This window comes from Suncus etruscus, chromosome 15, assembly GCF_024139225.1.
Source record: "Suncus etruscus isolate mSunEtr1 chromosome 15, mSunEtr1.pri.cur, whole genome shotgun sequence".
NCBI lineage: Eukaryota > Metazoa > Chordata > Mammalia > Eulipotyphla > Soricidae > Suncus > Suncus etruscus.
Window position 1 is genome coordinate 36,991,849 of NC_064862.1, and position 20,234 is coordinate 37,012,082.

The window sequence follows — 20,234 nt, forward strand, 5'->3', positions numbered from 1 at the left end:
AGAGGAATATAAAGTGGTAGGAGGGTGCCAGATTTTCTGCAAGCCTCTGCTAATCCCCAAACTTTCCTTTCCTAGTCACCTGGATAGAGTAAGTCACCTGAGTCACAAGGTCACAGAAGCTGAGAGGTTTGCTGAATTGCCAGACTGCCCAGGGTGTCACCTCCAAGACCCTATGTTATTCCCTGGAAGAAGCAGCTCCAGAATTACGGGCCTTGTGAGCACCTTGCACAGGAAGAGGTGTGATAGTAGATACTGTCAAACATGTTGTTTTGCCCTCGGACTGAAACTAGTCTCATTTACTACACCTGGAAGCCAAGACTGGACTTCAAACCAGTATTTCTTGACTGTTTTCCAACTGTGAACCCCTTCTGACATTGTTTCCTTCCTGTGATCTCCTCCATCCACCCATCCTACCAGTTGGCTTTCCTAGTCTTATGCTGTGGTACCCGAGTTACAGTTTTCTACCATGTTCTCTTTATAAGACCCACAGGGGACCATATGGCTAAGCTGAAAGACGCTGATCTAGATTCACGAAAGGGTCTGAATATCAGCATTTAGATAAGACGAGGGACCATGCCAGGCTGGCTTCAGCTTGTCCTTGCCTGGAAGCTATGTCCTTTGGCATAAGGAGCTTGTAGAAGAGCCATGTTGGGGAGCCTGCAGACACTGAACAGATGGCCACATTTTTCCTGTTAGCCCTGGGGTGGGGCAAAACTCAAAGATCATAGGTTACCTCAGTCTGTTGTTCTAGAATGTTTCCTTTGGCCCCATGGATAAAATTCTGCTACTTAGTTTCCTGGTGTCTGGGAGACAAGAGTCAGAGAATATGGTTTCTGGGGAACCTTAAGCAAATCACAAATTTTCTTTTCTTTTCTTCTTTTTTTTTTTTGGCCACACCCGTTTGATGCTCAGGGGTTACTCCTGGCTAAGCGCTCAGAAATTGCCCCTGGCTTGGAGGGACCATATGGGACGCTGGGGGGAATCGAACTGCAGTCCTTCCTTGGCTAGCGCTTGCAAGGCAAACACCTTACCTCTAGTGCCACCTCACCGGCCCCAAGATCACAGATTTTCTACTTCGCCAGTCACTGCTTGAGGGAAATGCTATGGTCCTGTAGGGATTTGTTTATGGGACTCTTCCAGCCAGGCCATACTGGTCTGGAGATTACAGGTTTCCTTGGTATGGATGCCATCAGCCTTCTAGGATCACTGCAGCTGGGATATATGTGGGATTGTGGTATGAGGCTGGTCTTGCAGGTACCTGAGGGCAGGAGACCAAGGCTTCCTGCTGACTTGCTTTTGTTTACGAAATCAGAGAAAGTACCTGAGCGGAGAAGATGCCACCAGGGGCTGATGAAACCAGGACTCTAGGTCTGGGGAAATGTCTAGTAAGAAGCTACCTTCAGGGACAAGAGGATCTATTGCACCCAGATGTCTCAGATGCCAATGGTCCCTTTACTCACTGTATACTCAAATTTTATAAACTATTAGAGTCAATGGAGCAGTGGGGGAGTCTCCACAGAGAAGTGAATGTGTTTTACTTTTTCCTAGCATGAAAGCATTTCCAAGTTTTCTTTTCTTTCTTTTTTTTTTTTTCGGTGGTGGTGGGGTATACCTAGCAATGCTCAAGGGCTACTCCTGGCTCTGAGCTCAGGAATTAATCTGGCAGTACTCGGGGGACCATATGGAATGGCTGGGATTGAAACTGGGTCAACTTCGAGCAAGCCAAGCCACTACCCAAAGCACTATCTCTCTGGCCCTCCCAGTGTGGTTCTCCCTCTATCCCCAGAGCTAGTTGCGTGTCTTCCCAGGATTGCAGATTCCCAAGCTCCCTTGTGTGTGGATTATGGAACATCACCAAACCAGTTTTCCCCCACACTCCCTGCACCACTGAACCTGTTCTTGGTAACTGGAGTTGTTTTTCAGTACCTGGATTATAGAGATCTTTAAACAATATTAATCTGCATCTTAAAACTCCAGACTGCTGTGATGTGCACAGAAGGAACAGAGATAATGCGCTAAGCGAATTAATTACCCCGCTGGCCTGGTGGCAGAGCAGGATGCAAGCTGGGAAGTTCTGTCCTGAAGTTCCTGGGGAGCTCATATTGGAGATATGTTGCTGAGAGGTGGAATGGGAGCAACAGAAGCCTAGAGCAACCCTGGTGTTTGTTGTTCCAGGATTTGTGGGTAACAGTGCCCATTTCTGACCATCTGGGGAACCCATGCAGCACCTTCCACAGGGCACCTGGGATCCTAGCATTCTATGATTTCAAAGAGCTTCTTGTTTTAGCCTTTGCTGGTTGCCCAACACAGCCTGGAGTGATTCCGTTCATGTAATACTTCATCTCTGTTTCAATCTGTCAGATCCGATTTTTGATATCGGCGCCCTATTTCTCTCCTGTATGTTGGTTTGAAATCAGAGGAAGCAGGGTCTGAGTGACACTCCCTGGCCACTAAGACACTATAGGGATAGATCAATGCATGTCCCCATCTATCTCAGGGGAAAGGCATGCACTGGCTCTGTCCCTAGAGAGCAAGTTAGCTGCACATTATGGGTGTGTGAGGGATGCTTCCTGAGTATCAGAGGCCTTGTTCTCTGTCAGATGGAGACCATAGGCTGGCCCAGCTGGAGCAGATGGCCTCATGTTAGTCTGCTAACGTGCTGACAGAGAGGAAACAGAACTACCCAGCTCGCAGCCTGCTTCTCTGTGCAGGATTCTTGTAAATCTGCCTGAGAAAGGGAGGGGGTACCTGGGGGACAAGCATATATTACTGTTCTCAAATGGGATGAATCTGAACAATAAATTTGATCACAGTGCCAGGACAAGAAACTGCTAAGGAGCCAAAGATTCAGAAACAAGAGGACATTGCTTGCTTCTGAGTGAGATGCATTGGATTCTAAAACACTGTTAAGGGCCTGATAGAATGATAAAACAAGGCCATTCTGGCCAGGGCTAGGGGAGAGGGGCAGTGGCTCTGGTAGGCTGGCAAATGGTTTTCATTTTCTACCCCAGCCTGGATAGGGCCTATTTGTAGCATCTTCCAATTTCTATGAAGTGATGAATCTCACCTGGTTGATTTTTTTTTTTTTTTTGGCAAATTGGGAGGGCAACGTTCAGTAATGTTCAGGGGTTACTCCTGGCAGTGCTCAGGGAACCATACAAAATGCTTAGTATTGCCCACGTAAGAGGCAAATGCCCTACTTGCTGTATTATTGTGAGCTGACACCTCACCTGGCTGATTTTAGGCTACTTAATGTCAAACAACTTAAAAACTCCAAAAAACAAAAAATTAGTCCTCCAGTGGTACGCAAAGAGGGAGGCACCACTCATGCTGAGCCACGGCTCTGCTAGGTACCAGGGATACGGCCCACCTTCTCTCCAACATGGCACAGGGCCACCTCAGGTTGCCTCCAAGGAAGGGCTTGCACTACAGCCTGTGCCAGTCATTCTCCTATTTTAGGAGACCACCATGGACATCCCCACACAAGTCTTATCAAGAATTGACTATTGGTTGCAGTGGAAAACTTGAAACTGGGGACAGTGCCTCTGCTTTTGCATTGTGACAGTCTTTACCCTAAGGGGGTTAGTCTAGAGTGACAGAGTAGATGGTGACCACTACAGAGGTGGCTCTGAACAGTGAATGGCAGAGTTGGGTTCCCAATCACAATGAGGAGATGGGGATGGATGCAAAAGACAAACTAGGATTCCCAAATTCCACTCTGAAGTGTGAGGCAAGTGTAGAAGTCACAGCAAGTCCCAGTCTGGCTGTGTCCCTCTGTTGTGGTGGCATTTGGCAGGGGACCTGCCATTGAGAGCATTTTCTGTAAAGAAGGGCTGGGAGCCTGGCCTGTGCCCTCCCCTAGCCCCACCCTCCTTGGTCTCTGCAGGCCTGGGAGGTCGTTGTTCACCAGAAAAGGAAATTCTTGATGAGAAACTCATGTGAAGCTGGAAATTCACTGGATTCCAAATGGTTCTGACCTTTCATGCTCGACCAGCAATATCTTGGGATGGAAAACAAACAGGCTGCTGAGGAAAGACAATACCCTCCCATGATTCCTCCAGCCGGCTGGCTCTGGCTGAGGAGGTGGGCTGACTGCCCAGGGAAGGACGGCAGTGAGAAAAGCCCGCCTCTCCTGGCGTCCACAGGAGCTCCTGTCACCAAGGCACCCTCTTCTATACCACAGATGGAAAAAGCTGGCCACCCTTGACTTCTACTTCTAGAGACCCTCAACGGTCCTCCCTGGGCCCCGAGAGGTGGAAGCCAAGAAAAGTTCTGTGGATTTTTCTAGAAACCAAAGGAACCTGAGGGCCTATTCCAGGCTCTGGACATTGGTCCTCAACAGTTCCTCACCCCTATTCCAGTCCTGAGGCCTTGTCTTTCCTGTCAGAGGGCTGGTGGGGGCCCCTGTCCCCCGCTCCTGGTGAAGGAGACACAGACCCCCTCCCTTTCCCTCCTAGGCATCTGCGTCAGCTTGTTGCCAAGGGTAACCTCAAGATCTCTGGGCTCCTGGATATGGAAGGCTGCAGTGCAGCAAGGGCGGCACCTCAGAGGAGGGAGCTGGATCCTGTGGTGTCTGTGGACCACATCAATAAGTAGTTACGAAGAGCCACTCACTGCTAGCCTCAGTGAAGAATCCTAGCCCACAATCTGGAAAAACCTGATAGATTTTCATCCTGCTTTAGGTCCCATCTCATCCTGTTGCCCTAGCAGGCACTCCAGGGTTCCAGAAAGAGTGGCCTGCAGTGCCCACAAAGGGATCTCCCAGACTTAGAGGGAGGCAAAAGCACAGCCTGAAAAGGAAGCACCTTCCTGATCCTGGAGTAGCAGTCAAGCCTTTGGACCTGCCTGGAGCAGGGGCTGGTGGCAGGACCCAGGCTGGGGATGGTACACAGATCAAGCTGGCCAGGTGCCCACAACAGATATGAGTTCAACTTGCTGCGTTTGGAAGGGGTAGGGACTCAAGTCAAGCCTGCCCCCACCACTCAGCCTGCCCTTGCTGGACTGCTACTTTCTGGTGGCTGACCTGTCTTCTCTGTCTTCTGGGGCAAAGGGAGGGAAGACTAAGGCTTAATGGCCAACATACTTCTAGTGCTCAGACCTACTATCAAGACAAGAGTTTTAAGCTGGCTGACCAGGCACACTACAGTAAGGGCCCTAAAGAGGCCAGAGAACTACAGACCCACCAGGGGCTTTTCGTTTAGCTAGTTCATTACAAGAGCTCAGTGTCCCCTGTGCTACAGGGTCCCAGCAAGCAAAAGCCCACCAGCACCCTGCTAGGAACCTGAGGGTGCAGGTGGTAGGGAAGGTCAGTAGACAGGTGTTAGCAATTCACCCTCTTTGTAAACAGATAATGGACTCTGCAACTGCCTAGTGGTGGCAAGATCATTCCACAGGGATAGATAAAAAGGCCTGGCTATAAAGTGTTCTCATGTAAAAATGTACAGAGCGTTTCTTGCCCATTGATGAGCAGAGCTGTCCATGTCCCTAGCCTCATGGCATGCCTATTGTGACACTGTGGTATAGTTGTTTTGCAGGTGAAAGGCTCAGGCTATGGAGCAGGTGCCAGGATGTGTCTGGAGCTAAGGGGTGGGAGGGTACATCAGAACAGTCAGAGCATATTGATAAACTTCCATGCTGCCTTGGGCAGGACCAAATGTGGCTTCAGGGGCTCTGGGTCATAGCAAGTTTCACTCACAGGCATGTGGCATGTGAGAAGGCAGCTCTCTAGGAGTGGGTCATGGGGGCATGCCCTTTAGTGGGTTGAGCTTCATAGGTCAAGTTTATAGCCAGACTCCAAGTATCAGGGTCACATCTGCCTGTACTTGCTATGGCTCTTTCTTGTCTGGACCCCTAAGCTCCCAGGAGAAACCTCTGAATCCAGTTCTGCACAGTAGGACTGGAGCACCCAACTGTTCTGTATGGTAGGAGCTAGAGCAGGTATTCACCAGTCATGACTGGACTGGCCCGAAAACAGGTGGGCTCTAGAAGAGCTAGTGTCCCAGGGTGTGCCACTGTGGGGCACAGAGAAGCTTTCACAGGTATGGAGAACACAGGACACATGATGGTACACCCTCACTGCTCATGGGCTTCCTGCAATGTGTGTACCCACCTCTCTGGCAGTGATGTGTATCACACCCATTGGGAAAGGGGCTTGTTTTTAGGCTTCAGAAGCAAGAATTCATAAAATGGCATGCTTGGGGTGAAGAGGAATTGTAGTGAAAGAGGCCTTACCTGTGCTAACAGAGTTGGCTATAAATGTCTCCGGACTGGATCAAAGATAGGAATGTGGAGCCCTGAATCTGGATGTGGATACCTCCCAGTTGAATTTGTGTGAGTGTTGGTAGTGGGGGGCAAAAGGCAAGGGGTGCTTCCCACTGGAGTTTACAGCCTAGGCTTCCTTTCTGATGAGATGTGGCTTGGTAGTGCAGAACTGACAGTTCAGTACTCAGGACTGGTAGTGCTTGGAGTATGTAGGGGCCACACTTAGCATGTCTGGGGGGAAACATGCAGTGCCAGAGATTAAACGCAGGGCTCAAGCACTATATCCCTTTGAGCTATCTTCCAGATCCTCCTTTGACATTCTTAACCAGCCAGCATTGCAGCGAAGGAAACTGAGCTCAGAGCCAATTTGAGAGTTCACTGTTTCATCTTACCACCTTCCTCTGCACTGCTTCTCAGGGGCATTCTAGTGGATTCTCACCCCTTATCACAGGCACTAAGTTGTCTGCAGAGAAACAAAGTTGGGGGCTTCCACACTGACAGCTTACCTGTGGGGAATGGGAAGGGTAACCAGTGGGGTTCAGGATTAGTGACCAGCTGTGAACTGCCACCCACCTGTCCCCTATCTGTGCAAGAGCACAGAAAGTCTGAGTTTGCACATCCACTCTGATTCTAGCTCCTGACCTGGTTGAGGACACAGACCTAGGCACTGTGCCATGGGGAACTAAATTAGCGCCAGAGATGAGTGCCACCAAGAGGGCACCACCCTTTCTCTGCCAGATATCAGTATTCCTGAGAAGCACCTCTGATCTTTTGAGGTACCAGGGACACGAAAAATTTGTCTGCAATCCCCACAAAGGAGGGTGACCATAGCACAGCAGAGACTTTGTGGACTAGAGCTAGGAGGTATGAGTGACCAGCAGCAACTCTCACTGCAGCAGTTTGCATCAGGTTTGTGGAGCCTAGCATGTGCCTTCTGACTTCTCAGTTTCCTGGGCTGGGACTACCTTCCCTCTGCTCCCATGACACCTGCTATAGCACCTGCCAATAGCAGCTTTCTCTGTTCTTCCTTCCCTGTAGCTCTGGAAACTACAAATTTCCTGTCAAAGGCCTGTGCAGTGACTACCTGGCTACCTCCAGGAGAGATATGGGGGGACCTGAGAGAGAGTCACAAGATCAGGAAGTGAGGGCCCTCCTCAGCCAGGGCTGCCTGTCTGTCCTCCTAAGTAGGATCCTACCTTGGAATAAACATATGTACATATTATGCACCAGTCAGAAGGTATCCTATGGAGAAGGTGACATCTGGGGTGTCTGTGGCAGAGAAATGAAGAAATAATGTGAAACAAGCCAATGAAGTACAAGGAGAGAAAGCATGGAGGGTAGGAATGATGGGTGGAGCTGGGCGGACAAGAGAAGGTCTGGCCTTGGGCCCATCTTTGAGTACACTAGGACCACCTCCTGCCTGACAGGTTCAGAGTAGAGATGAAAGCCAAATGCCTCCATGAAACACAAAATCAGTGTAGGGCACAGGCCTCCTATTGCCCAGGTTCTGGCAAACATGTGTACTCAGATCAGGCAAAGTTTGCCAAGGAACAGTCTGGGAGCCCCAGTCTGGCGCCAAATGAATTTGCCATGCCTGCCCTAGAGATAATGGACAAGGAGCAGGAGATCCAGGCCTCTAGAAGGCCTCAAAGCTCACACTAACACCAGGGTCAGAGCAAAGCTTGAACAGGCAACAGCAAGTTAGTCTGGAGTCTTTCAGTCTTCCTCAGAAATAGCAGGCCAGAAGTTGGGACTAAAACAAAAGAGAAAGTTGCCTCTTGGGTTCAAATGAAGAGAAGGGAGGGGGTCTTTCTTTGCCATTATTCTGGTCTCTGAGATCATGGAGGCTAGCCCCTCATCTCTCAACAGAGTGAGTCTTCTTCATGTGTACAATCACCTCTTCCTCTAGCTTTTGGCCAGTAGGCCACACCCAGTCCCTGACACCCTAGTCTCAAACAGTTTTTCATGGGCCCAATTTGTCACCTCTGGGTGAAATCATCAGCACTAACTTAAGGGTAGATTATAGGTCTTTACTAAGTGTCCTGCCTGGCACAAAACATCGTGGAATAGCTTTGCCCATGCCCCATTCATCCCAGGTCATGCTTATTATTTGATGGTTTCTACAATGTGCTCTCCTGGGCCTTCTGACCAGCTGATCATGTTTGCCACCCCTCCTTGCCAGGGACCTTATTCATGCCCCAGCATTTCTCCTTTCATTCTCCACTGAGCCTGAGTTTCCTACACAATAGCAACCTCTAACATTTTCCCCAACCCAATAAGCTTGAGTTCTATTCTCTACACAGTGGTTCCCAGCCTGGACTGACGGTTTGATGGAATCACATTACCAGGGATAGAAAGAGAGAGTATAGGGGTTAAGGCAATTTGCCTCCTATGTAGCCTAATATGTTTGAATCCTTATAGGGCATACAGCACACCTAATATCACTAGGGTGGTTCCTCGCATAGAGCAATACTGGATGAGGTACAAATATCCATACACCAACCCCTACCCTCTGAAAAATGTTAAAAAACAAACAAACAAACCCAGCAGCATCCAATGGCTGGGAATGCAACCTCAAAAATAGTTCTTAATTCTGTCATGACCAGACTCTCAGATTCAAGGTAGTGTTAAGGCTGTTTCCAGGACACAGCACAGTGGCAGCGCCAGTAGGAGTCTTACCAATTTACTAAACTGTGATAAGGACTAACAACTAGATATATGGCCTCAATTCTGGCTTGTCAAGTTCCTGGCTTCTCTCTGGTCTCTGTGTTAGCCTCCAGTACCCAGACTTCCCCTGCAGCAAAGTCTTTGTGCCTCTCAGCCTCCTCCTCCTCAGAAAAACTTCCTCAAAATCCAAAGAGCTACAGAGCTGACAGACCCCAGGTCCTTCCTCATGGGCCATAACAACATGCTCCTGGGAACCTCTGTACCTTATTCTAGCAGGGGCACTGTGATCTATACATAGCACCGGGGCAGGGGGCAGCAGACACTGGAGCCCGCTAGGGTCAGGAGGCCAGTGCCACCTGCAGTAGACTGAGGGTAGCTGGCACTGACAGGGGTCTGTCTATAAGTATGGAGTCACATGGAAGGTGCTGGAGAATAGCAGGGCCTGTCAGGACACTGATGACAAAATGTTCTGCAATCTGGGCCAGGGCCTCTCCTCACTCCAACCTGCAGTAGCCCCAGAAGCCCACCCATTTCCTATGAGCCTGTAACAGCAAGAATAAGCTGAGGGAAATATGGGCTACTCACAGTTTGGTTGTCCTCGTAAAGCTTCAGGTCATAGCCACTGAGCTCCACACAGAAAATGATGGCTGTAACGCCCTCAAAGCAGTGGATCCACTTTTTGCGCTCGGATCTCTGCCCACCTACATCCACCATCTTGAAGGTGAGCTCCTTGAATGTGAACTTGTTCTCCACGATGCCCGTAGTCATGTCCCTGGAGCGCAGGATGTCCTCCACTGTGGGAATGTAGTCAGATGCAGCAATGCGCTCTAAGTCGTTCAGGTAGTAAGCAGCGTTGTCCTCCAGATGGTACTCGCTGGAGCGACCAAAACAGGCCTGTGCCCCTGGGTCAGCCCACAGTCGCCGCATGACGCCCAGCAGCTCAGGCGTGATCTCGCCCTTGCTCTCTGCAGGACCCGTCAGTGCAAAGAGCTGCACAGCATCATAGGCACGATCAGGGTTATGGAAGTCAATCTTGAGGGCAGCAAGGGCACGGATGATCCGGGTCAGCGAATCAATGGCGTTGTAGATGATGAGGGGCCGGTATTCCTTGCAGGCCTCCAGGTTGAAACCGCCACTATGGATGATTTTCATCTGCTTCACGATGGTGCTCTTGCCAGAGTTGCTGGTACCCAGCAGGAGCAGCTTGATTTCCCGGCGCTGCCGCTGGCTCTCGGAGCGCAGGTGGCGGTCAATTCTCCGGGACCGCCTCGCTGCCTCTTTCTCTTCTGAACTTTGCCGACATCCCATGGTCCGGCAGCAGGGAGCCCAGATGCAATGCAGGGGACCGGAAGGCTGAGACACACCCTGCAGAGGGAGCCCAGGGGCCCTAGGAGTGCTCAGTGTGGCTGTGAGGGTGAGGCTGTGCCCTGCCGTAACCCCTGCCCCAGCACCTCTTCTCCTGCAGGCATGGTGTGTGCACAGGCTGTGGGGGGTGGCCTGGCCCTCCCTCTAGTGACACACCACCTCCCGGGAATGCTTCCAGGCCTGGAGCACCGAGGTCATTCTCCGTCCACGTTCACCTGATGGTGAGAAGCTGTCCACTGGTGTCTGTCTAGGCTCCACTGTCTGGTTGCCAGTTGCTGTGGCGATGCTGCTAAGCACAGCTGGAGGGCTGGCCACGGGAGCTGGTGCTGCGGGCACTCCCTGGGGCCCCCCTGCCTCAGGCATCCACCCTTCACCTGCCAACACAGAGAACAGCATGAGCCACCTCCCACTGCACAGTGGGAAATGAAGGGAGCCTTCCGGATGGTGGTGAGCAGGGCTGCTTACTAACAGCCCAAGGAAGGAATGAGCCAAAGCTCACTCTCCCTTTCTGTCAAGCAAGGCACAGTTCAGACCACAGCCACCATGGCCAGCACCCCCTCCTGGCCCAGCCCATTACACTGAAGCTAGGGTGTGTGAGGAAGTAGTCCAGTTGTTCCAGGTAACTGTGGCCCTTAACTGTCTTCTGAAAAATGCCTTTTTTTTGGGGGGAGGGAGAGGCACACTTAATGATGCTCAGCGGTTACTCCTTACTCTACACTCAAGAATTACTCCTCAGAGGGTAATTACTCTTCAGGGGAATTCAGGGGCCATATGGGATACTGGGGTTCGAACCTGGGTTAGCCATGTGCAAGGCAAACTCCCTTCGTGCTACTACTGCTCTGGTCCCTGGAACCGCCAACCTCATCCTTTGCCATCTCCCTGTCTGGTGGTGGGTGGGGTTCATCCATATGAGTGTGCTGCAAAGCCCATCCCTGTAGACCCTCCTCATGACTCACCTCTCTTTGTCTATGGGCTTAGTCTCATCTGTTTAATGTGGGGACCTGGGTAGGGGAGCCTGGGTAGCCTGCAGCTATTTCTCAGGCTAGGTCTTGCCATTCCAAGAGTGAGTAGACAGACAGGGAACAGAATAAGGTGTGTGTGTGTGTGTGTGTGTGTGTGTGTGTGTGTGTGTGTATGTGTGTGTGTGTGTGGGGGGGGGTCAGCTGTGGGTGAGGCTATTAGGTGTAGTAGGATGGGCTTGCTTACATTTCTCAAGTCTAAAGTTTAAAATCTTTTTCATACCTGCTGGCATCACACACTGAAAACCATAGGTCTAGGCCTGGCTTCATAAACTGCATATTTGATCTCTCACACAGGAACATGTTTCACAGGGCTGGAGAGATAGTACAGGGGCTGACATGCATGCTCTGCATATGCCAATCGCAGGTCAACCCCCTGCATTGTCAGAAAGCTGGGGTAACCCCCAGCATTTTAGGCCCTGAGTCTGGTTTTTGGGCCCCATCTGGCAATGCTCAGGGATTACTCCTGACTCTGCACTAAGAATATCTCCTGAAAGGCAAGCTCCCTATTTGCTGTACTATCAGTTCATGCCAGCAGCACCACTGTCTTGGTCCTGGGGCCCACAGGGCTCTGTATGGGAACTACCACCCTCAGAACTGTTGTAACAATAAGTTTATGGTTATCAGTTAACGTTTGATTATAAATGAGATAGTGCGAAATTTTCTTAGGTGAAGAGTTGTGATTGGAAAAAATTCAAGAAGTCCAGGTCTGAGGCAAGACAAGGTTGGGGATGGAATGGGGGTGGGGGGTGGCAAGAGGTTGCCCAAGCCAAATCTTTCATTGTCCTGACCACACCCTGTTGGTTAAAAAGGTACAGCTATGCTCAGATCTGGTCACAGAGCCTCTGCCTTCCCTCTTAGCTGGGCACCTGTTGACCAATGGGGGAAGGTAGGAACAAGCCTGCAGGCACTTTCCTAGCAGCCCTGAGCTAGGGCTTTGTTCCTGACCAAGAAGCCAGGCTGGCACCAGCTCCCTACACCACCCTACACTCACCTCTTGCATCTTTCATCTGACCTTCATCCCCGCCTGACCACACCCTTCAGCTCCAGATTCTGCTGTTGCAAGCATTCACTCATGCCTGTCTCCATGCCGACCAGTGCTAACAACTCTATTATGAAGCAAGCCTAGGAGAACTTTAATTCTCATGCTGTTTATCCCCAATAGGTGGAACCTCAGTTTACCCCGACTGTTTGCAGGGTGATGAGTATCATCATGCCTATGAACATTACTCCACATCACAGAGCCTGTCTAGCAGCACATGCTCTTCCACTGTGCCCTCTGATTGCCACCTTGCACCGAGTTCCATTTTGATGGCTCTCCATTCCAGTAATACCCTCTACACACAGCTTTCAGTAATGTCTTTTTGTTTGAGGGCCACCCCCAGTGAAGCTCTGGGTTTATTTTAGGTTCTGCACTCAAGTATTACTCCTGGTAAGGCTCAGGTGGACCATATGGAATGCAGGGATTGAATCTGTCAGTAATGTCTTCTGATATCACCTATTCTAGGTTAGGAGGAAAGGGCCCCGAAACATCACAGACATTCAGAGGGTAACCAAGTGCAGATGGTTGGGGTTAGACCAGAAAGGAAAGAACTGGGCTTTGAGAGGCTGAGGAACTTCCACTCTTCTGCTTCCACACAGGCCCCTGGCCAATGGTGGAGGAGTAGTTGGAAAAGTTCTAGAAATGTCTTTGCTGAGGGAGCAATGATGAAACAGCATAGCCTCTGGGAAGATGGAAATTACACTTAAAATGGGAGGTCTGTATGGTCCTTGACAAGGTAGAGGAAGGATGTTCATGGAGCAAGTTACAGGAGTCATGTGTTCAGTATACACAGAGCACAAACATGTGCAGAGGCTCGCAGGCATGTATGTGCAAACACAAGAGTGAGCAAGGCTCTGGGCAGCTGGTCCCAGGAACAATGAATTCTAGAGACTTGCCCACTTTCTTCATACTTATGTGAACCTCTGACTTCTTTCATGTTTGCCAGAGGAGTTTGAAACATGAATCACAACCTTCATCCAGCCCTGTATCTCCATGCCCTGGGCTATTACCATCTCTGATGGGGCCCTGGTAGCTGGCCCCTGGTCTCTATTGACCTGCAGTCCCTTGGGAGTTCAAAGTCATCCAAAGCCCTCAGCCTGCTTCCCAGGATATCTTGGAGCACTCAGGAGCCCACTCTGTGGTACCTTCACAGGATGAAGGCCCTATGTGGTACTGACAAGATCCAAAGAACAGCCAGACCACATGACAGATTGTTCTGGATAATAACAGGATTAGCTGATGAGCCATTTCTTCCTATCATTTCCTGTGACCTGAAACTAAAGGGTTCCAGGTGCTAGGCTGCTAAGATCCAGGATCCCCTACTCTTGGGACATGGTTAAGATCAGGCAAAAGACACAGAAAACCTCAGATCTGCACCGGAACAGTGGGAGCCTTGGGTCACTTTCCCACAGAGCTGTGCTTGAGTGCTCTACCTCAGGCCTTTTCAAACCTGAGGCCTGTATTCTTTGGGCCTTAGGGGTCCTGCACAGGTGCTCCCCTGAGGGCTCGCCAAAGCACTCAGGCTGCTCCCTGCCAAGTGTATCTCACTTAGCTCCTGGAACAGAACTTGGCTGTTCTTCACAGGCCAGTTCACACATGGCTCTTGCAACCCCCAATGGTGTGCCCTGTCCCTCTAGCTTCTGGGACCTTTTTCGTAGCACTCTCTCTTTAGTTGTTTATTCCTGCTAAACTGGGAATTCCTTAAAAGCAAGGAGGCCCAAACCTAATCCCATACAGAAAAAATTGCCCTAGAAAGGATCAGGATGCAAATGCGAGATCTAAAACATCACAAACTACCACTTAGAGAGGGTTAAAATGGCCAGTGTTATGTATTTTCTTCCTTTCCTCTCTTTTTTTTTGGGGGATCACTCCAGGCAATACAGGCCCTGGCTATAAGGGGACTAACAGTTCAATGCTAGAGCCCTGCAACATGCTGCTGTTTGGACTCTAGGGGTGCTCAGGGGCTACCAGTGCCATGTGTTCCCAAGAATTGAACTTGAGGCCAGGCACATTCTAGGCATGAGTTTAAACCCTTGAACTATCTTTCTGGCACCATGTAGGTAAGCTACTGGAAAAGAAAAAGCTAGGAGTTCAGAGGGTGCTTGGACGAGGCCTGCCCATGCTGATCCTGGCATCAGAGGGCTGCTTGATCCATGTCACCATTCATGGATAACCAAGTACTGTCTTGGTGGGAAGTGAACAATGATCACTCAAGCTGTTCTGTCTGAGGAGGCTCTAGGAAGTAGGTGCTCCATAAGCCCAGGAAAAAGTGGGGTTTCTGAGATTTAGGAGAGCAGGATGGGGATGGGATGGCAAACACCATCCTTCACCAGCACCAACTGGGAGTAAAGATGAGATCACCTGTATCCACTCAAGTCTGGGAGCTGAGTTACCATGCAGGGCACTGCCAAGTAACATTCAAGGAAGCGTTCTTTGCTATAGGCACCCTCAGCTTTCACGTTACAGAACCAAACTAGCAGAAGGGCTCACTAGGAATTCTCTTTCTGCAGCTCTGAAAGACTCAAGTCACCATCCTTGGGGCTGAGTGCTCAGTGCCATGGAAGAACTGAGGAGATGTACAAGAAGAAGGATGGTGGGATAAAATTTAGGTCTGTGCAAGCAGGACCTCAGGACAGTCTCACCATCCTGAAGATATGTGTGGATCACACAGATGAAGAGGGTATAAGTCATACCAAAGACAACAAATAGTGAGGCAAGAAGGTGAGCAGAGGGAGTCAGGGCACAGGCTGGAGGGCTTCGGGCTGCAGGGAAGGCTGAAAGTGCTACAGATGAGAGGCAACTATGATACAATGGCGGGAGAAGTGGAACTGGCAGTGCAAAGGACAGCCTGGGGGACAGAATAACTCTCTTTGGCTAGCAGCAGGGCACTGTATGGGGTCTGGCTATTTTGCTGAGAGAGTCTGGGGGTGGGGGAGACCAGGGTCTGAGTGAGGAGGCATATGGACAATACTATACACCTTTTGACTGGGAAGACTCCTGCAAGCATTAGCAGGTAAAAGGGTAGAGGAAGGGTGAAGTTCAGGGGTAGCAGAGGCAACAATGGTCCCTTGTATAAGGAGACAGAGACTTTTATGGCCCCTGGTCAGCCATAAGAGAGCTACTGTCCATTTAAGGGTGAAGATATCAGTTACCAGAAGCCTGCCCTTAGTGACTACTGTAGGATGCCAGTTGGTGTGGGTGGAGGGTACATAAAGCCAGGGCTGAAGTGCTAGGGGGCCTGCTGGACTGCTCCTGCTGGATGGCCGCTGCCAAATTGTTTGCGAAACTGTTTACCGGACTCCCAGCTCCTGCTGTCTTTTGCTGAATCTCTCCTACTACTTTTCCGGGCCTAACATCATGACTTGGAGTGAGACTGGGAGAAGGGACACTAAGATAAAGAGTTGTGAGTTCAATACAGACATGTGTATCAACCAGGGTGCTCCAGCACCTGCAAGAAACTGGTGCTTTGGGGGAGACTCCTAATGAGGCCCACATTCATCCCTCTCAGGTGTCTCTTACTTGCCTATGTAACGCAGGCTCCTAGGGTGCAGACTCAAACCCTAAGTCCACTTGATCTCCTTGGTTGAACACTGCTCCATATCTGTGATTCAAAGCCAAGACAGACAGCAATGCATCTACCTCTCTCTTTCTCTCTCTCTTTCCCTGTTTCTGAGCCATCCCTTGCGGAGCTCAGGGATTTCTCCAGGCTCTGTAATCAGGAATATACTCCTGGCAGTGCTCAGGGAACATAAGATCGAAGGCCATGTGTGCATGGGAAATGTCCTACCTGCTGTCCTATTGCTCCAAGACTCCAAGACTCTCCTTGACTTGGCTTTTACAGTGGTTTTTCCTTACTAAGTGACAGGTCTGGCCTTTGAGCACATTGTCCCTGGCTTGCCAAGCATGAGATTCTCAACCGTGATTGACAGTCCTAGGTTAGCAGTGGGGACATGATGGTGGAGGATGGTGCTGTTACCTATCAGACCTTTGCACAGGGATGCTCTGGACCTGGATGTCTGCATCTTAGTCCCCATAACTCTGAACGGCTCCTCAAAGGAAAAGGGCACTTGGTGCTAAGGTTACAAAAGCTGTTATGTCCAAGCCAGAGGTTGTCTAAGGAGAGAAGACAGCTTATCAGCTTACTGGATGGAAAGAGCAGGGGCCTGGAGGAATGGTGGTGCTCCATCCCCAGTAGGCACCTTACTTCCTTGGAGGGTCAGGGAAATAGAAAGCCATGCTCTAATCCTCGAGACTGCCTCCCCATCCCCAAGGAAAGTCAACTCCACACTGAGCCCTAGGTCACTAGAGAGGGGAGATTGCTACAGGTTCAGCATGCAGATGCCTCTGGGCTCCTTGAAGAGACTCAATCAACAATGGACACATGAATGATGGTATCTAACTTGGGTAGCAGTTCAGGTCACAGGGTCAGCAAGACAGAAAGCACACACCCAGGTGGCTCCCCAGATATAAACCACACCTGCCACCCCTCCTGAGTGTGCCTGGTCCCACTGTGATGATCAACAGTCTCTGAAGTCTGGGACTTTTCCAGCATCCCTAGAGCTGCTGATCCCTCACCCTGGGCTCTAACTTAGCAGCACTGCCCCAGGCCCATCAACTTGAGCTTGCTCTGATACCCTCCACCTATCAGCTATACTCTGGTATGCAGCTGCTCCTCTGTGGCAATTTGCAGGGAAGAGGGACTGAAGGCCACCAGCCAGAACTGTATGGCCTCCAGTCTTAACCCACATCAGAAGTCTGGGAAGAGTACATAAGGCCTTGCCCTATGTCCCTGAAGATACACATCTCAGTATTTGCAGTGGCAGACAGAAAGAGTTGCATTTTGGGGTATCCTGGACCTACCATCTGGCATGAAGGCAGTCACTGCATCTCTGCTGTTGGTGTGGGGTCTTCCTGGCCTGCAGGCTATAAGTCTGCAAGGCTACTGAAGGGTTTGGGTCCTTGGATCCCGGATGTGGTTTCCAACTTCTATTCCTCTCCCTGACCTTTGGGCCTTGCCCTGGAATGTCATCCTCTCATGAGCTCCCACTGTGGTTCAGTTTCAAAAATGTAAGGCCCGGAAAGGCCTCTGCCCGTGGTTGTCACTGATTATCAGTTTTTTTTTCTTTAAGTAGGGAGCCATTTCCCATTGCCCTTTCATGCCTGGCATGCTGGACTTCAGTGTTTTATCTTGATTGAGCAGCTGCCCTCTCCTTCCTGCCTCGTGTACTCACTCCTTACAATATTCCTTGAGTCCTTCCACAGTCTATACCCACAGTCTTCATGTCAGGACATGCCCTCCATGATCTGCAAGAAGCCCAGGTCCTTTTCCTTCAGAGTAACTTCCCATGGCTTCAGTGTTCTGCTCCTGTGGGCTGCACTCCCAGTAGTGGGTTTCTCCAGTGTTCCCCTGTAACTCAGACTTGACCAGCCAGGGTCCCACGAGTATATGCTCCTGACCTCATCCACAAATATCACCCCAGGCAGAAGTTTGGCCACAGTCTCTTCACTAGACTATTTCCACAGGTGCTCTCAGATAATCAGTGAGGGCCTACGGGAGTAGATCTCTCTCTAGAGAGCAGGACATGGTGGAGTGAGGAGGGGCTTGTGTCCCCCACTATAGCATGGCTATGTTAGGGTGAGTCCTGAGTGGCTGGGCTTCAAGGTGGGGTTGCTGCAGCCATATGGCTGGGGACAACCCCTCATCTTGCATCATCTACTGTCTCCACCGGTTCTTACTATCCTGGCTACATCCTCTCAGCATGCCCAGGCCTGGTGTCTAAGTGAGACTAAGGTCTGAGGGAGAGATGGCTTGACTACAAGTCCAGAGGACTCAGCTCTGCCAGGATTTCTCAATGATGGTAGCCAGTCCCTTTGCCCTGTTATTTACTGTTTTTCTTTAAATGGACACTTAGTGTTGTTTTTCTTTTTTTTTTTATACTAAGACAGATGGACTTTAAAAAGAACTTCCTTTATTATTTAATTGGTTTCTGGGGCACACCTGGCAGTGTTCAGGGTTTACTCATGGTTCAGTAATCCTCAGGGATTACTCAGAACTTGAGGGCCCATATGGAGTGCCAGAGATTGAGCCTGCACCAGCTGCATGCAAGACAAGTGCCTTACCCATTATACTATCCCTCTGGGCCCTATATACTTATTTTAAGGAAAAAGTCAGAGCCACTTGCATGGACAAAAATAACTGAACTACAAACCAGTATAAAGCAAATGCATCTACTGCTAGCCAGGCCTGCAATCTACAGACAATCTGGGCAAGGCCACTTTGCTCACTATTAAACAACAGGGATTAGTGTCAGCGGAAGGTGAGACAGCCACACTGGCACCAAACTGGGATTATCTTCTTGAAGGAAAGGATTGAGAGAGAACTGAAAAAGGCTTATCTTCCTTATGGGCAAGGCTGGTGCTGCTCACAGTGGTGGGTCCAGTCCCTTGGAGATGTATATGGTAGGTACAGGGAAACATATTCAGAAGACCTCTCTGTTGGAGGCAATGGGGCTCCTGAGCTGTGTTGCCAGAAATATACTAACTTGTCTCTTCAAAATTTAGAGGTCATAAAAAAGAAATGCAAATGGTCAAAAGGCACATGAAAAACTGCTCCACCTCACTAATCATCAGGGAGATGCAAATCAAATCAACTATGAGGTGCCACCTTATACCACAGAGATTGAAACACATCACAAAGAATGAGAACAAGCAGTGCTGGCGGGGATGTGGAGACAAAGGAACTCATCCATTGCTGGTGGGAATGTCGTCTAGCCCAACCTATATGGAAAGCGATATGGAGATTCCTCTAAAAACTGGAAATTGAGCTCCCATACAATCCAGCTATACCACTCCTAGGAATATACCCTAGGAACACAAAAATAAAATACAAAAATCCCTTCCTTACACCTATATTCATTGCAGCACTAGTTACCATAGCAAGACTCTGAAAACAACCAAGATACAGATGAATGGCTAAAGAAACTGTGGTACATATACACAATGAAGTATTATGCAGCCGTCAGGAGAGATGAAGTCATGAAATTTTCCCATACATGGATATACATGAAATCTATTAGCTGAGTGAAATAAGTCAGAGGGAGAGAAAAAGATGCAGAATAGTCTCACTTATCTATGGTTTTTAAGAAAAATGAAAGACATTCTTGCAATAATTTTCAGAGACAAAAGAGAGGAGGGCTGGAAGTTCCAGCTCACTTCATGACGCTCACCACAAAGAGTGATGAGTGCACTTAGAGAAATAACTACGTTGAGAACTATCCTAACAATGAGAATGAATGAGGGAAGTAAAAAGCCTGTCTAGAGTACAGGCGGGGATGGAGTGGGAAGGAGGGAGATTTGGGACATTGGGGATGGGAATGTTACACTGGTGAAGCGGGGTGTTCTTTACATGACTGACCCCCAACCATAATCATGTTTGTAATCAAAGTGTTTAAATAAAGATATTAAAAAATTTAGAGGTCATATCAAGGGTCTGGAAAAAACACAGTTTCTGACCTGCTGTCATGGATTCTTGTACCCCTTTACCTGTAGATCCCTAAGGGCATTGGCATTTGACTAACGATGAACCCATATAATGTACAGTGTGCTGTCCTAGAATTGCACACCAATGGGCAACCACATTATTGGTGGTTGGGGGTTATTGCAAGGGGTTTAAAATATCCCCTTGTATTGCATGATGTGTATGTGCATTATGATGCCTGGGTTCCGGCTGAGGGAGGTGACTAAAGAAATCAGGTCATTTTGTTTTGTTTGTGCTTTTGTTTTGGGGCCATGTCTAGTAGTGCTCAGGAGTTAATCCTGGCTCTGAGCTCAGGGATCACTTTTGGAGGGCTCAGGGAACCATGTACTGTGCTGGGGGTCAA

At 49.6% G+C, this 20,234-nt stretch overlaps 2 protein-coding genes across 3 annotated transcripts in view; one reads left to right on the top strand and one right to left on the bottom strand.

The window, feature by feature from the left end:
• The window catches only part of RSPH14 (radial spoke head 14 homolog), a 74,455-nt gene that overhangs the window by 34,378 nt on the left and 19,843 nt on the right, over positions 1-20,234 (top strand). The window lies entirely within an intron of this gene.
• The window catches only part of GNAZ (G protein subunit alpha z), a 47,973-nt gene that overhangs the window by 18,670 nt on the left and 9,069 nt on the right, over positions 1-20,234 (bottom strand). For both annotated transcript variants that reach the window (XM_049789009.1, XM_049789010.1), the window contains exon 2: positions 9,514-10,667. In XM_049789009.1, coding sequence (XP_049644966.1) covers positions 9,514-10,236 — 723 coding nt within the window. In that variant the 5' untranslated portion in view covers positions 10,237-10,667. The remainder of the gene's footprint in view (positions 1-9,513; positions 10,668-20,234) is intronic.